Consider the following 17,200-nt stretch of genomic DNA (forward strand, 5'->3'; position numbering starts at 1 on the left):
TTATTTTAATTCAAATTTAAAAACTTTATCTATAAATTCAAAATTATTCTTTAATTCAAATTCAGTTTATATATATATATATGACTAATATAGTCAAATATAGAATAAAGTTATCATATACTATTTGCATTTATTAGCTTGCCATTTGGCTTAACCACAATGCAAATTATATATGGTAATTTTATTCCTTTAATATATATATAGATATAAAAAAAAATTAAAGTGCTTTCTAAAAAGTACTTTTGGAGAGAAATTATATTTTTCCCGTTTCTCAAAAAATTTCTGCTTCTATACTTTTTTTTCTTCTAAAAATTTGGTCAAACATATTAACTTTGAAAGGAAGAAAAAAAAAAAGCAAATCACGACCAAACAAGCTAGTGGTTGACTGATATATTAAAAACTTGATTTATTGAGTTTCTTATATTTCGAGTTATCAGATCTACGAATAAATTAGGCTATTTTCAGCTGTTTTAACTTTTAATTAATATTCTTCAATAAATTTGAATCCACATAAAACTAATACAAAAGAAACTACACAATAGTAATGTGTAATTAGAACCAATTTTTGTAGCTCAATTTTTCATGGACTAATTTCAAAAATTGTCTTGTATTAGGAGTATTATCTATTATTATAAAAACACATAATACTAAAGGAACAATTTCTCTTTTTTGCTGAATACCTACGACCCTCTGAGTAAAGAAAAAAACCTGAAAGTTGAGCAGAAATGGAGAAAATGGTGCTGATGCGATCTTTGTATCGATCGATATGCCGCAGATCTACTGTCTTCGGCGCGGCCGCCGCCACAACCTCCGCCGTCAACCACCAGTCCCTCCGCCACCTCCATTTCTCATCCCAATCTTTCTCAGCTTCTCCTAGAAACCCCGTTACAGGTACAAAGCATCATCTGCTTATATTCGTAGCAGTTTGTTTTATCGGAATTTTCTGTTCAGCTCAATTTTGGTTAATGTGTATCCATTGTTTTATTTTGAAGTATGTGAAAATTTGTGAGACTGCTTTCAATCTGATATTTCAATTGGTAGGGTATTTAGTGTTAGTAACGTGGGTATTTCCGTTAATTCGCATATAAATAAAAAAGATCCAAATTTTAATTTACTGATTAATAGACTAATATTTTTTTTGTTTATGAGACACATAAATTTTATCTTATAAGTGTGATTAGAACCTGTTTCAGAGACTAATTATTGAGTATTTTGGAATGAAATGGTCCCGAATAGAGCAGAATGGATAGACGATTGATGCAATCGAGTCCAACTAGTTTGGGATTGATTGATTGAGACAAATGAAAATAGGGTTTTTGATGCTCCACTTCAGTTTGATCTTTTTGATGTTTAATTCTCCTTCCCTAATTGATAAAAGGTTTAGCTTTACACCACTTGTTAGTTTACACATCGTTCACTTCTCATTAATTTTTTTTTTAATTCTGCTTTACAACAACAACAACAACAACATACCCAGTATTATCCCACACCGAGTGTACGCAGACCTTACCCCTGCAACAACATACCCAGTATTTCTAATTCTGCTTTATCATATCCAATTGTGGAATCAGTAGGTTATTCCTTTCCATTGTGGATGCTGATTTATGTTAATGTTATTTTAGAAGTAGGTGTAAAAAGCCCCTGAGCGCCATTAGATTCCTAAAGCTTAATAGAATTCTAAGCATAATGCAACAACAAAAACTTTTGCTGGCACACTTGAATATGGGTTCCAAGTTACGATTGCTCAGTCTCCCTATGATAAGTTTGAGTCTTATAAGTGTAAGAGTGCAGGCACCTGGTTCAATGTTGGAGTTGGATTCTAGATCCTTTTACTTATAACTCATGGTTACTACGACATATTTAGGATTGTTTGTGGGGAAAGAGGACCTTATGTGATTACTTCTTTGGAGAAGCTTCTTAATTGCCTTACACGCGAAGTGCTTGTAGTTTCCTATACTTTGTATCAATTTCATGATCTTGCATCAGTGATTGACATTACGTGGATATTGTGAAACTCTAGAATGGAGGAATCCTTTCACAATGGCAATGGGAAGCATGCGTTCTTTCAGTGAGGATTTGTCTCACATGCCTGACATAAAAGATCCGGAGGTCAAACGTGCTTTTAAAGACTTAATGGCTGCAAGCTGGCATGAGCTCCCAGATGCTGTCGTCTATGATGCCAAGAATGCAGTGTCCAAAAGTACTGATGACAAGACTGGCCAGGAAGCTTTGGCGAGTGTTTTCCGCGCTGCGGAGGCAGTTGAGGAGTTCACGGGGATTCTCACATCTCTGAAAATGGAAATTGATGATGCTATCGGTTTAAGTGGTGAGGTAAGATGAGTTTTAAGAAACCAACGATTTGATATGTAGTTTCTCAAGTTCTTGTTGTTTAAATACTCATATTGCTGGCAGGATGTGAAGCCTCTGTCAAAAGAAGTCTCTGACGCATTGCAAACAGTATTTCAACGCTACAACGCATACATGAGTGCCTTTGGGCCAGAGGAGGGATATTTGAGGAAGAAAGTTGAGATGGAACTAGGGACCAGGATGATACACTTAAAGATGCGATGCAGTGGCCTTGATTCTGAATGGGGAAAGGTACATTTAATTGAAGCAAGTTGGTTGCATGTATTTCAGCTTTTCTGTAGGTTACAACTTCTTACACAAGCGACATTTGCAACACAAGCTATGTTTCGCTTAGGAGATAAGAAAGCTGTGGATACCAACTGCACTCTGAATTACCCTTCTAAAGTTGCACTCGAGTATTGACTGCTATTTCTGTGGTTTCTTTTTCCAACAAAATTTCAAGCAACCTCTTGTAAAATGACCAGCTTTTTATGAGGCCATCCGTTATGCCTTAAAAAATATTCATATCTACACATAGGAGTGTCAAGCGGGCGGGGCGGATATGGTTCGGGTCGAAAACGAGTAATGAAAAAAAACGGATAAATTATCCGACCCGACCCATATTTAATACGGATAAAAAACGGGCCCATATTATCCATGACTTTTTGCATATGATCATTTTTGGGAGAATTCTTAGTCTCCCTAACTTGAGGAACCCCCAATTTGAGGCTTTACAAATGTAAAAGTTAGACCCATTGGTTATCTATTTTCTAAATGGATAATATGGTTCTTATCCATATTTGACTCGTTTTTAAAAAGTTCATTATCCAAACCATTTTTTAGTGGATAATATGGGTGGTTAACTGATTTCTTTTAACCATTTCCCCACCCCTATCTACAATGCTATCATCCATTAACTAGCATACAAGAAACATCTCCCCAGCTTCCTATTTTGATAATGGGGTTTAATTTCTCTGGAATAGATTCCTTTAATGCTTCAGGTGATATTACAATTCATTTTTGAAAGTGTTTCTTGAAGATTTTTGTTGCATTTTCAAAATTATAGTCTGAGATCTCCTGAAGGATGAAGCATATAACCATTATTTGTTCTCACTGCTCTTTCTGCCTTGCTAACTCCAGGTTACAGTACTTGGGACTTCTGGACTTGCTGGTTCTTATGTTGAGCATAGAGCATAGACCTTCAACTATGGCAGACATACCACCGTGTTTTTTTCTTCAATCACTTGAATGGCTGTTTTTTTAGATAATACAGGTTGCTTTAATATGATCTGTTATGTTGCACTTGGTTCGCAAGTTTGATCATGTGACTGCTATAATAGGCAAATGATAATAATCCAAGAAATTTGTGCAAGGAAATACTTTCTTGAATATTCAGAAAGTTCTAATCTTTGTTTCTTCAAGGTGTGTGCTTCAACACATATTTTCTGGTTGGTTGATGAATCAACTTCTTGTTTTAAGTTGGTTTGCTTATTTACTGTACGTGGCACAGAGCACTTTGTACCAGCAGTTCACTTTTATCCCTATGACGAAGAACTTCCATCTTTGAACTTCTGTGATTTGGCCTTAATGCCAAACTGGTAAAATAAGTGAGGTAAAATAAGTGACATTAAATGGACTACTTAGCCAAAGTTTGAAGCATGCAAAGCATAAGAAAGGTGTTGAATTCTCGAAAGAGTTTGTAGCTATTATTAAGAACATAGTGAATACATGAAAAATGAAGTTCAGCATCCCTTTTGGGAAAATGTAAAATTCCTTTGAAATTAAGAGAAGATTGGTTTTGAATGCCAACAACTAGTATATCTTGATCGTTCTTGCACTCTTTCGCCATGACCAAGAATCAGATGGAGATTTTGGCAAAGGAGGAAGTAACAACAGTTTACGGCATAGACCAAACGGCCATCCTTCACAATGTGAGAATTCCTGAATAGCAGAGCGCCTTGGAAAATCTTGAAACTCAATCCTGTTCAAGCTTGAAGAACGAGAAAGGGTTGTCTTAGCTGTGGCAAATGCCTCATAGCTTATAGCACTTGAGCAGCGCGAAAAACGAGTACCAGCAGAGAGGAAATCCTCGTTATCTTCCTTTTCTTGATGTTCCTTGTCCTCCTTTTGTTGCATTAGCTTTGTGGATGTGAATAAATCTCCTGCTGTTGGCGAGAAACTCCAGTTGAACTTGTCACTTGAGATAGTTGTCTGTCTTCTGCATTTGGACTCCATGTATTTACTTATTACTATGGATACAAACACCTGTTGATAAAATCCACAAAATATCTTTCAGAAAACATAAACATATCATAAGATTAATGCATTGAACTTGAAAGAAAAACTTGACTATAAATTATTACTTCCTCTTCATCATCATAATCATCGATTGCATCGTCTTCGTCTGAGATTTGAGTACTAGAATGTCTTTCCTTAAAAATGTGGCAATTGGCAAATGCATCCTTGAGAGTTGAAGAGAAGAATTTGCATCTCTCGGAGGGATTTGGTGATTCTTGCTTGGGAGAGAAGACCATGTTTGGAGAGTAAAATTCTTTGAGTGTTGTAGGTGAAAAGGTTCCCCAAAGAGAACTAAATACTTGTAATTTTTCTCTACTGTTTTTTCCCTTTTGAAATTCTTGCATGAAAATGGCCTTCCATCTTCTATGAACTTTTTTGGGTCTTTAATCTTTAAAGTGAAGACAACATTAAAAGAGCCGACCAAGGTATTTTCAAGATAATAACTGATGGCAACTTGGACTGCTTCTCTCAACCCACTAGGCCAAATCAACTGACATCTCAGTTTCTTATTCTATATATCTTAGTTATTGTTTCTATTTCATAGTAATGCTTCTAAATTTGTAGCCATTATTTTTCACTTCAACCTGAAGTCAAGGGTGAAAGAAGACACTACACCAAACTATGACCACTAAAAAATCCTTTCAGATCTTATAACCTTATGTGAATATGGTATAAGAGATTAATCAATTTGACATTGAATCAGCTGAAAAGACGAAAATGATGTCATCAACAGAAATATTTTTTGGTATAATATTTTACTATTTACCAAACACTGTCCTTTTTCAGGATATCAACCTAAAGAATTTTTTTCATAGCTGCACCTTTTGAAGCTTAGTTAAAATACCATAAGTTAGTTTAGAATAATAAAACTACGTTTCACCACTAACACAATCATTTAGCTCTTCGCCAGTTCTCCAAAATTATAATCACTGTGTGATACAAAAACAAAGTTTTATTTTGGTAAAATCTATAACAACAACAACAAACTCAGTGTAATCCCAATAAATGGGTCCAGGGAGGGTAGTATGTAAGCAGACCTTACCCTTACCTTTATAGAGATAGAGGCTGTTTCCGATAGACCTCGGATTTTGGTCAAATCTATCTTCCTACAAAACAATAACAAGAAGAAGAGAAGCAGCTCTACCATAAGAAACTGCAACTCGAGAAAACTGATTTCTTGCCACAATGTTACAACATCTTCATATAGTGGAAGCAACAAGATTTCAAGGCGTATCGTCTATTTTGTTAGTGACAAATTTATACACTGACAACACCAGACATCCATGGAACAATTACTGGTGCATTTGGGTGAGCATTTCTGTATGATTCAGGATAGCGGTCCTTAAAATTCAACGTAGGTGTCTCTGCCTGCATTTGCAAATGAAAAGAGGAAGAGACGATTGACAACAGCTTAGTCTGCTAAATATCAAAATTTGCAAAGATAAGAACGGGAGGTAGTAAAGTTTGTGAAGGGAAAGCGCGCAGAACTTACATATTTTAGCCAACACTCCTGATGCTTGTGTTGATAAATATCCGGAGAGTGGCATCCTGTCTCTGAGGGGCAGTAAACCCAAATGTTACATTTCTTTTGATTAGGTCTGGCATGCTTAGCTTGATTCAAACAAGCCATGCAACACTCATATGCAGATTTTTTATGGTGTGTAAGGCCCCATCTTACAGCAGCACCACCGTAATCAGTATGGAGTTCAGCATGACACTCGGGAGGAAGCTGCTTGCCAGCTATGACTTCATCATCTGGAGAATATAAGTTTATAAGTTACTGCATAAGTATCTATAAGTAGAGAGGGTCTCCTTCTTTTGTTAATTTAACATAGCAAATTTGTGATAGAGAGGACATAATATGAGCACGCTTGATTGATCAAATTTTAAGCATCCATGCCTTCAATCAAAGAGATGTTTTATCTTTTTCTTTTCTTTTGTACAACAAATAACAACTAAGCCTCAGTCCCAAACAAAGTTAAGACCGGCAATATGAATCCTCCCTTCTTTCTTTAATTCAAATCATATCATCATCATGCAAAACAAGAAAAAAGAGGAAAAAAAGAGGGGGAAAAGCAAATGATATAACAATAACAACAAAGACGCTTGCAAAGGAGAGGCGGAGAGGGAGGGGAAACGGAAGAATACTTTTCTTGCTCAAAAAACGGGAGATAACGAGAAAGCTGATGAAAGGTCTAGACCAAAACAAAAAAAAAAGAAACACATAAAATTTGGACTGAACAACTATCTCATTACCAAGTTCCTCTTCACCCTCAGGTTTGTCATCATGTTCTTTATTAGTGATCTGAACAGGTATCCAGAGACCAATTTCTTCAGACAGCTCACCCCAGTCATCCTCCAAAGCTCGTGCAAGTAAACCTGCAAGCAAGGTCACAATAGATATTACCTTCTTTTCTGAAAATTCCAGTGAACTAGAAATGAGAACTCCTTCATCATCAAAAGAAAGTTGAAAATACAAACTGTGGAATAGCAGTCATAAAAAGGACATACTAGCCTCCTCTGGGGAAATAGTTGAATTTGATGTTTTCTCATGAATGATTTCTGCAACTTCATTCAATTTTTCTCTTCGCCAACTTTCCACCGCATCTGTTCGACAAAAACACCGTCAAACATGATAACCAGGAATTGTAAATGAAACACAGCAAATGAATGCATACAATAAAAATATCATAAGGAACTAATAATAAAAAAGTATATTGCAGTCGATGCCCTTCTCCAAATATGTTTCGGTGGCTACTTCGGACTTCACATACACATGAATTCTTCTAAATTAAGTGGCATTTAAGTAAGCTATCCGAGTCGATAGCAGTGGAGAAGGTGTAAAATACCTGGATCTTCCCCTAGGCAATAAAGTGGAGGAGAGGGAGCTTTAGCAACCAATAACGCAAAAGTTTGGGAGATGATAGGAAGGATGAAGGAAGCAGGTACTAGAAGTTTGGGAGAAGATAGGTGGGATGGATGGCAAAGGGAGGAAGAGTTTCCTTGATAAAGGCAATCCAATCGAACATTCCTAGAAACTTCATGTCTCTGTTTCCCATCCCACCTTCAGTAGCCAAGAAATGTTATGTTTAATCTAAAAAAGAAAAATACCGAGGAATGAATGGAGATGGAGATTTTCATTTGGAGTGTTGGGGGAGAGTCAAATCCCCTATTAGGAACACACGTTGGGTACCCGAAGATAAATAACTATGTTTGACTGAGCTCTCCCGAGAAAACGATTATAGAGGTTTGCAAATTAGGAGAAGGCTCTGTGGATGGAGGTGATTAATAAAAAATGGTTCCTAAAAGAGATGAGTTATTATTCTTAAAGAACAAGCTTATGGAAAGGGATCGTGAAGGAGAGAAAGGATGTTTCAAGATTCATTAGAATCATTATCACGAACGGGAATGCAGTCCATTCTGGCTTAATATTTGGTGTGATGATACTGTTCATAAAGACGACTTCCCTTGCATACTCTTCATTCCAAATACAAAGGAAGCCACACTTGCAGAGATTGTTTCATAGGGATGAAGAATAAATAGCATAGAAAGCCCACAAGACAAGGAGAGTGACAAGGTGAAAAGACCCTGCACAAGCTATGTAACTATGAGAGAAGAAGATAAGATGGTGTATAGAAGGGACTTCTATCAAAATCCTTCGATATGAAGTCTTATTGTAGTGGAGGTGGGCCGTTGATAACTTTGGAAAGGATAAAACAAGATCTGGAGACAAAAACAAGGGGTGAAGACACAACAGGAAACATTGGAACATGAATTGTTGATAACTTCGGAAGAGTACAACAACAACAACAACGACCCAGTATAATCCCACAAGTGGGGTCTGGGGAGGGTAATATGTACGCAGACCTTACCCCTACCCCGAAGGGTAGAGAGGCTGTTTCCAGGAGACCCTCGGCTCAAAAGGCTCAAAAAAAAGCAATAGGAGATAATATATTAGTACCATAAAAATGCGTAATAAAATAACAACAATATATAGGAGATACGAAATATGAAATACAGGATACGAAATACGAAATACGAATTAGATGGCTGGTATAGTACAACTAGAAGGTAAAGCCCTGCATCAATAGACGACCACTGACATTCCTAGTCTAACTCCTAACTAGATAGTCTCTCTCAGTTGTGCTGTAGAAATATTCACCCTCTCCCCTAACCTACAACCTTAATGCTCGACCTCCATAATTCCCTATCAAGGGCCATGTCCTCCGTAATCCTAAGTCGCGTCATGTCATGTCTGATCACCTCTCCCCAATACTTCTTAGGTCTCCCTCTACCTCTCCGCGTGCCCACTACAGCCAGTCGCTCACACCTCCTCACCGGTGCATCAGTGCTCCTCCTCTGAATGTGCCCAAACCATCTGAGTCTTACTTCCCGCATCTTGTCCTCCATGGGGGCCACACCCACCTTCTCTCGAATATCTGCATTCCTAATCTTATCCATCCTTGTATGCCCGCACATCCACCTTAACATCCTCATCTCTGCTACTTTCATCTTCTGGGTGTGTGAGTTCTTTACCGGCCAACATTCAGTTCCATACAACATGGCAGGCCTAACTACTGCTCTATAAAACTTACCTTTTAGTAACGGTGGAACTTTCTTGTCACACAAAACTCCCGACGCTAACCTCCACTTCATCCACCCCACCCCTATACGGTGTGTGACATCCTCGTCAATCTCCCCGATCCCCTGAATAACCGATCCAAGGTACTTGAAACTATCCTTCTTGGGAATGACTTGAGAGTCAAGCCTCACTTCAACTCCCGCTTCCGTCGGCTCAACTCCAAATTTGCACTCGAGGTATTCCGTCTTCGTCCTACTCAACTTGAAACCTTTAGACTCAAGAGCATGTCTCCAAATCTCTAGCCTCTCGTTGACGCCGCCTCTTGTCTCGTCAATTAGAATAATGTCATCAGCAAATAGCATGCACCATGGAACCTCCCCTTGAATATGATGAGTCAGTGCATCCATCACTAGGGCAAATAGGAATGGGCTGAGCGCAGACCCTTGGTGCAATCCCGTAATATCATGATTCGGAAGCTCCGACAACTCTCCATACTAGGACATACTAATTATATGTTTATGCTAAAGAATATTAGTAGTATTTAGTTTTCAGCTTATGTTTAAACAGAAAAAGCGCATGGCAAAGCAAATCCAATGTTCCGCATGCTAGTGTAACACTCAAAACCAGTGTAACAATTCTTTCCATCTGACAGCTTCCTTTTCAGAAGACCAAGACACCTGTTTCAGCTACACTTTTGTGAACTGCATTTAAAGAAAGGTTTCCGTTCGCCGAATTCGGTAAAAGAAAACCTTAGACACTAGGACCAAATAGACATTAGTAAGAGATAAGATGACATAAAAGTCTACAACTAATACAGGCTTCAGTATAAAAAGTCAAGAAGTCTTCCCTGATAGAAACTTTAAGAATGCAGGCAAGGGCGGATCCAGCTTGCGACTTACAGGTTCACGTGAACCTAGTAGCTTTTGTTCAAACAGTGTAAATGTGTTCCAAAAATTCATTAAGTATCTATAAATATTTAAATGTGAACCAGTTACTATTGAAAATTTACTCGAGGTCATTTCAGTAACCCATAAACATTAAATTCTGGATCCGCCTCTGAATGCAGGTAGAAAAACAAGGATAGCACAATTTTATTAATATACAGAAATAGAAGGCACACTCACCTTGTAGCATCGTTGCATCGGCATTGGCATTCACAGCTTTTAAAATTACTAGTATCTCGTCTGCTATCTTCCATTTAATATGCTGAGGTATTTGTTGCACCTTTTCATCCTTCAAAAGTTCGATCTTTAAGCGATTTACCTTCATCATGTAAAAAGCATTCCTCATCAAGCAAAATCCACGTGAATATAGCAACATTCAGAAACAAGATACCAAAATCTCAAATAAGGTCTTACCACGTTAATAAGTTCTATAGGTTCTAGTTGTTTCCGTAATTGAATTGACTCTTCCATTTTCCTAATCTGATCTGAGGTATACCTAAAAGCTGTATTCACAAAAAACATCCATTTATCAAACCAGCAACGAATATTCCAAGTAATCAACAAAAACCAAACAGGTCAACAGAATATTCAGACTCAAGAAACAATTAATCAGGGAATGCCTAAAGCTAAAAGCTGTGGCAAAACTCAAAAGCCATGGATTCTATCAAACAAACATTCGACTTTCCAAGAAAATAACAAAATCAAAGCCAACAAGAAAATTAGGGTGCTAAAAAAGAAGCCAAAACCTGCTTGTTTAAAGAATCAAACTGTTCCTGTATGCTTTTTCTTTTAAAATCCACAGTCAAATAAAGGGTTGGGTCATAAAATAATCTGAGGTATAGCTAAAAGCTGTGGCAAAAGAACCCTTATTTATCAAACAAGCATTCAACTTTCTAAGAAAGCAACAAAATACCAAAATGAGTACAAACAAAAGATTCAGAATCGAGCAAAGGGGACAATAAAAAATAATCTGGTTTTATGGGATATAGCTAAATATACTTAAACGCTGTGGCAAAACCACTCATTTATCAAACAAGCAATCAACTTTCCAGCAAAATCCCAAATGGGTAAACATAGAATTCAGAATCAAGACAACTTATTCATCCCAAAATAATATGGTGTACAGCTAAAAGCTGTGGCCAAAAGCGCTCTTTATCAAACAAGCATTCAACTTTTGAATAAAGAAACCAAGGGGTAAACAGAAAATTCAGAATCAAGTAAAGGGTCATCCCTGTTTGAGTATAAATAGCAAGCCTTACCTGTTTGAGTATGATTGTAAGGGTACATATATACAGAAGTGTAGAGAGAGTGAAGCACATAGAGAGCAACAAATATGTTGATTGAGCAAATAACAATCATAGTTCGCTTATATAAACACCATTTTCCTCTCCATTCTACTGCTCTTGCCATCGCCACTCACTTTCTCTTCTCTTCACTCCTCATTCCATCATCTTCTATCCACTCAATAAAACAAAGAAAAAGACACCCCAAGAATCTAGAGAATGTTTCTTAAGAATTCGTTGTTTGCTCTTCAAGGATCAGATAGATCGTTAGTAGCAATACTATTTTTACTTGATTGATTTTATTAAAACAATACGAAAAGTGGAAAACAGGGAGAGGAGATGAAGTAGCAAGTGCTATAGACTATAGTGTAACAATGGAGATTCTTTTTCTCCAGCAGCTGTCGTTAGTGAAATGTGTGTGTTTTGGGTCATAGGGGTTTAATTTATCAATTATAATTACTACTCCTCCGCTCCACTACTTAGGTAGAGATAATTATGATTTACGTGATGTAACGTGTGATAGTACGGGGAAACAAAAATGTCGGGGGAGAAAGATTATGTTTTTAGGGTATTTCGATATTGTCTGGTTTTGGTGTTAAAATGATATTAAAAGTTAGTTGTAAAAAGGCAGAAAAGGGAAAAGTCTTGGATCCAGAGGCAGAGCCGGCATTTGAAGTTGCTGGATTCGGAATTCTAACCTTCTTTGTGCTATTGGAACTTGGGTTCTAAAGTAAGAATTCATACCTATTCAATAAATTTCTCAAGATAAATATATGATTTGAACTAAAGCTATTGGGTTCTGCCGAACTCATTGTCGAAGCTGTAGCTCCGCCCCTTTCTCGGGGACTTTACTACTCAAGTACTCATAGTACATGTCATGTTAGAAATATTTGATTTACTTAAAAATTACTAACATGGGAAGTGTAATATAATTTTGAAATCTTCTATAAAATGCTGCAAAATGAAAAGACACACCTATGAGTGAAATGATCTACCATTTTAGGTTTGGAATTTGCGTATAATAAACGGCTTTGCAAATAGTTAAATATGGATCTTAGCTGAAGTTAGTTCTCACTTTTTAAAGAAGTTATTTAAGAAGCCATTAGATGCAATTCTAATGTTATACTGCAAAAAAAAGCTTGCATGACTTGTAGAAATTATAGAAACTGGTAATATGTTACTAATAGTGTGCTTGGAGCTTTTTTGGGGCCAAAAATAATGTGTTTTTTTTTTGTTGCTAAAAGTGATTTTTCGCTAAAGATAAAGGTATTTGGCCAAACTTTTAGAAGGTTAAAAGGTACATTAAAGTAGAAGCACAAACAGTTTTTGGAAAATAAAAAAACTAGCTTCGTCGCAAAAGCCCTTTTTTGAAAAGTACTCCCTCCGTTCACTTTTACTTGTCCACTATGGATTTTGCAGGTCTCTTAAAAAATAATAAATTAAGTGCATAATTTACGATGATACTCATATTAATTGATGCATATTTTTAATGAATTTGAAAAAATATTTTGAAATGGTTAATTAATACTATGGTTATAACATAAAAAATATTATTTTTTGTTGATATGCGAAAAGTGACAAATAAAAGTGAAAATAGAATACTGGACAAGTAAAAGTGAACGGAGGGAATACTTTTAAGAAAAATATACTTGTTGTCACACCTCCTTTTTCCGCGCCCGGGGGGCGCAGGGGGAGTTTTTTCCAATTAAAGGACAATCGAAACGGGATTGGTTTATTTATTTCAGAGTCGCCACTTGGGAGGTTTAGGGTGTCCCAAGTCACCAATTTTAATCCCGAATCGAGGAAAATAATGACTCTATATTACAGTCTGCGTACCAGAAATCCGGATAAGGAATTCTGTTAACCCGGGAGAAGGTGTTAGGCATTCCCGAGTTCCGTGGTTCTAGCACGGTCGCTCAACTGTTATATTCGGCTTATTTATCTGATTTTATACAAGTGTGAACCTATGTGCAAAATTTAACTTTTAACCGCTTTTATCATTTACTGTTATTTTATAAGACTTGCAACGTCGTGAAAACATATCTCGAACCACGTTACATCAATGCACCCGTGGTTGTTGACATATCTCGACTCGGTTGAGATTTGGATTTGGGTCACATAAATGCGCACCCGAATTAAGGAAAATAAATTATTAAGACGCGCCTAAAGTAACTAGCGTATTGTTGTTTTGGGGAAGGCCGAAAAATTCGCTAAACGGTCTGTCCCGAATTCTAAGTGTTAATATATATACAGTTAGAGGGCCCAGCAGTTGTGTACATTTTTTGTTTGACGAGGCTCGTCTCGTTCTACTTTTAAAAGGAATTTGCGACGTCATGGACATGCATCTCGAACCACGTCACAATCAATGTACCCGTGATTAGAAATACATTTCGAATCCGTCGAGATTTGGATTTGGGTCACATAAATGCGCACCCGAATTTAAGAAGGTAAAATTATTAAATACGCGCTTAAAGAGGCTATCGCGTTATTATTTCTGGGAGGGCCGTGAGATTTGCTGAACGACCCATCCTGGAAACTGAATGCTTCGATAATATACATTTAACGAGGGCCCCGCAGCCTGCGCGTTTTTTTCTTGTTTATTTTCGTCGAGGCCCATCTCGTTCTTATTTTAAAAGGGTATCCTATAGCAACTACGTTTCTTGTCGTGTTTGTCTCTACCAAATGAAAACAGTAGATAGTCCTAATTAATTATATGCTTGCAAGTTATTTACAACAGAATTCCGAGCGCTTGAGCAAAATCAGAAGCGCGGCCACGCACACAGTCAGCCGAGCGAAATTAAAGGCCCAAATCCAACCCACGCGTGATGGGCTAGACCTGGGCCATTGTTTGTCCGGGGCGGGCCTGCTGGGTCTGTTTTGACCCGGGCTCGACCTTCGTGGGGTTGAGATTGCAAACCCTGTTTTTTCTTAAATCATGGTTTAACAGTTATGTATGGCAATTTATCGGAAAAGAAAGAACTTAACTAGAGTGTACGATTGTCATGCTTTGCATACATTACAGGTTTATACTACACGATTAGACTAAGTCTAAGATACAACCCAATGCATTGGGAATACATTTAACTAGCAGCCTACATATACAAACTGATATTCAATTACCATGCATTGATATCTACTAGGCGTGCAAGCTACTTCCAGCATCCAAACAAGAATAAAATTTTTTCTACATTACATGATATTTAAGGTAACAAACTATGTATAAAAAAACACATTCTTCAGGTCTTTTTATTTGTATTCATGCTCAAGTTTCCAATTACATCTGACAGTGTATTAGGTGTGTACCTGGTATAGAGAACAAAAAGAAGAAAGGAATGGTCAGTCGGGCAGTATGCAACAAACACAGCAGCAGCAGATACACAGCAACAGCACAGCAACAAATCAACAATCCAAGTGTTTTCCACAGCCCACAGACAACCAGCAATATTTCCCAGAACAAAGAGAACCAGCAGATAGTCGAGTACCAAACAAGCAATCCCAGGAAAGAGTAAGGAAACAACAGCAATAACAGAGTGTTCAATGCAGCAACACCAACAGTTCAACAACCACAAACAGCTCAGTCAATGCAAACAAACGAACTTGGCCAAGACAGCTTGACCAATATGAACTCTTATGCAACTCTCAGACAGTGTTTGGTTACAATGTTTACTGGAAACTACCTTATGTTTTTCAGTTTTCTTTAAACTCACTAGACCTCCCTTCAGACTAAAAGTTTCAGCCCCTTTTAAGTTCTGAAATGGCCTATTTATAAGCCAAACGACCCAGTGCAGCTAAGCTGCCTGGATGCTCCCACTTGCAGTCTGCCCATACCTATTAAACCCATGCTTAAACATCTTTTGATGCCAGCCATTGGTTCCCCACGCCTGGTTTTCTTTAATCAAGAGTTATGGGCTCATTTTATTATTCATTTTAAGCCCCATACCCTTGTGTCTTGTTCCCCCATTGGTATTAGTTTAATCCCAAATTAGTACCCTACTTGTCAGCTCATTTAAACTAATCGTTTTGTCCTTTTCAACACCCCAGAATACCCTTGTTAGCCCTTGATTATTACTGCCCTGCCCATTGCAGTATCAGGGCATTTTTGAACTTCTGAAAGTTCAATTTCAGAATTGCCCTAGCCTGATTCTTTTAATTGTTTTTTACAATGTAGTTACAAACTAGCATTCATAGATAATGTCCAACACTCAAATCACAATACAGGTCCATTCAGTCAAGTGAGGTTGTACATATTAGAATATTTGAACATTCAGTCGTAGGAAGTTAATCGACGACATTTATCAGGTCGACTATACTAATTATAACAGGTAATAATCAGTCGCTCATATAAACAATACGTTCAGGGACCTAAAGGGCTTCGGACAACTTTGGTCAATCACTGGGAACCTATATAAGTTAACTTATTTGACGATTAATCTAATCGACGAACATGTATATCACAGAGTACATTCAGAACACACACATAGAAAATCAATCGACCAAATAAAAGGTCTTTGCTAGAGATGGAAGAAAACAGAAAAAGTAACAGACGATAACCAATACTCACAACAACAAATCATGCTGACAACTTAATTAGAACTAAACAAAGGGAAAGGAAAATTTACCAAAAAATGTTTAAACCAAACAGACCAAATCAGACTCAACTTTGACCATTTGAGGCCGAACAAATTTTAACCAGGGTATTCTCACATGAGAACACCTTGGTTAAGATCCATTAAACCTCAAACCCCTTTCAAGACCGGTCGGATTCCCCAGGTGCATGTGTTCTAAGGTCTGGATTTTCAGATCTGGTTTTTTTAGGAGTTGTGGGTAGATTCGGACCAAACCAAGCTTGGTTTGGTCACGAGGAGGGTCATGGGAGTGTCTGATACAAAGATGGTGAGGTTTGGTATAGATCGAGTTTTGTCTCGAATCTTCAAATCCAGATTCGAGACGATAGGAGGTGATTCGAGGTTCATGGTTAGTGGATTCGTGTTCAGGGTGGTTGGATGCTTCAGGGGTGTGAAGGGGGTGGTCATCGGCGTTCATGCCGCCGGGTTCTGGTGAAAGGGAAACTAGGGCGGCGTTAGGGTTTGGGGGTTCCAGAGCTTGGGGAAGGAGATGCCTGAAGGGGGGTTCGGATAGGGGGCGTGGGGTATGAGGGAAGGCTTATATACGGAGTAGGGGATTGGATCTGAGCCGTTAGATCAGATGATCTCAACGGCTCGGATCTGATGGTGAGAAATGAGACGGGGTCGTTTGATAGTTAAACGAGGTCGTTTGGTTTAAGTGAGGGGTTGGGCTGAAATGGTTACTGGGTCGGGTTTGGGAACGGGTTACTAAAGGGGCGTCCTGGGCCGTTGGATCAAGAGGTTGAACGGCTCAGATCAGACGCATGATGCGGCGTCGTTTCGGGAGGTGGTCAGGGTAGGCCTGGTTTAGACCGGACTTGAGTGCTGGTTTGGGCCTGTTTTTGTCTTATTTTTGGGCCCAAACCGATTTTCAACTCTTTTCCTTTTGTTTTTCAATTTAAAAAAAATGAAAAATAACAAAATAAATAATAAAACAAATGAAATTAAAACAAATAACAATGTAGCACTTCAACATAATTATCACACCAAATTAAAATGTTTAAGTAAGTTAAATCACAACCTAGAACGAACGATGCACATATATATATTTTGAATTTTCTTTTAATGACACATATTTTTTGTATTTTGTTTGATAATGATTAAATGCAAAAAATGGACAGA

The 17,200-nt window shown here is 37.7% G+C and overlaps 3 protein-coding genes across 3 annotated transcripts; 1 reads left to right on the forward strand and 2 right to left on the reverse strand.

The window, feature by feature from the left end:
* The first annotated feature begins 651 nt into the window (after positions 1 to 651).
* Positions 652 to 3,767, forward strand: LOC107773166 (succinate dehydrogenase subunit 5, mitochondrial). Its single transcript, XM_016592616.2, has 4 exons — positions 652 to 891; positions 2,021 to 2,331; positions 2,413 to 2,598; positions 3,487 to 3,767. The coding sequence occupies exons 1-4, from the start codon at positions 726 to 728 to the stop codon at positions 3,541 to 3,543; spliced, it is 720 nt and encodes a 239-aa protein (XP_016448102.1). The 5' UTR covers positions 652 to 725; the 3' UTR covers positions 3,544 to 3,767.
* A 266-nt stretch (positions 3,768 to 4,033) lies between these two features.
* Positions 4,034 to 5,391, reverse strand: LOC107773168 (uncharacterized). The gene is made up of 2 exons (XM_016592618.2): positions 4,710 to 5,391; positions 4,034 to 4,611 (listed from the first exon to the last, which is right to left on the reverse strand). The coding sequence occupies exons 1-2, from the start codon at positions 4,986 to 4,988 to the stop codon at positions 4,159 to 4,161; spliced, it is 732 nt and encodes a 243-aa protein (XP_016448104.2). The 5' UTR covers positions 4,989 to 5,391; the 3' UTR covers positions 4,034 to 4,158.
* A 139-nt stretch (positions 5,392 to 5,530) lies between these two features.
* Positions 5,531 to 11,901, reverse strand: LOC107773165 (uncharacterized). The gene is made up of 7 exons (XM_016592615.2): positions 11,430 to 11,901; positions 10,585 to 10,673; positions 10,351 to 10,489; positions 7,156 to 7,251; positions 6,901 to 7,023; positions 6,137 to 6,399; positions 5,531 to 6,012 (listed from the first exon to the last, which is right to left on the reverse strand). Exons 1-7 carry the CDS (start codon positions 11,578 to 11,580, stop codon positions 5,902 to 5,904), a joined length of 972 nt encoding a protein of 323 aa, XP_016448101.1. The 5' UTR covers positions 11,581 to 11,901; the 3' UTR covers positions 5,531 to 5,901.
* Positions 11,902 to 17,200: the final 5,299 nt, after the last annotated feature.

Source organism: Nicotiana tabacum, chromosome 16, assembly GCF_000715075.1.
Source record: "Nicotiana tabacum cultivar K326 chromosome 16, ASM71507v2, whole genome shotgun sequence".
Classification (NCBI taxonomy): domain Eukaryota; kingdom Viridiplantae; phylum Streptophyta; class Magnoliopsida; order Solanales; family Solanaceae; genus Nicotiana; species Nicotiana tabacum.

What these genes read in the sequence shown, in the direction of transcription:
- LOC107773166 (XM_016592616.2), top strand. Translation starts at nt 726, where the DNA reads ATGGAGAAAATGGTGCTGATGCGATCTTTGTATCGATCGATATGCCGC. An exon ending in CTATCGGTTTAAGTGGTGAG is followed by an intron (nt 2,332 to 2,412) that starts GTAAGATGAGTT and finishes TATTGCTGGCAG; the next exon opens with GATGTGAAGCCTCTGTCAAA. An exon ending in TTGATTCTGAATGGGGAAAG is followed by an intron (nt 2,599 to 3,486) that starts GTACATTTAATT and finishes TGCTAACTCCAG; the next exon opens with GTTACAGTACTTGGGACTTC.
- LOC107773168 (XM_016592618.2), bottom strand. Translation starts at nt 4,988, where the DNA reads ATGCAAGAATTTCAAAAGGGAAAAAACAGTAGAGAAAAATTACAAGTA. An exon ending in ATTATGATGATGAAGAGGAA is followed by an intron (nt 4,612 to 4,709) that starts GTAATAATTTAT and finishes TTTTATCAACAG; the next exon opens with GTGTTTGTATCCATAGTAAT.
- LOC107773165 (XM_016592615.2), bottom strand. Translation starts at nt 11,580, where the DNA reads ATGGCAAGAGCAGTAGAATGGAGAGGAAAATGGTGTTTATATAAGCGA. An exon ending in TTACAATCATACTCAAACAG is followed by an intron (nt 10,674 to 11,429) that starts GTAAGGCTTGCT and finishes TTGTGAATACAG; the next exon opens with CTTTTAGGTATACCTCAGAT. An exon ending in TATTTCCCCAGAGGAGGCTA is followed by an intron (nt 7,024 to 7,155) that starts GTATGTCCTTTT and finishes CCTTGCTTGCAG; the next exon opens with GTTTACTTGCACGAGCTTTG.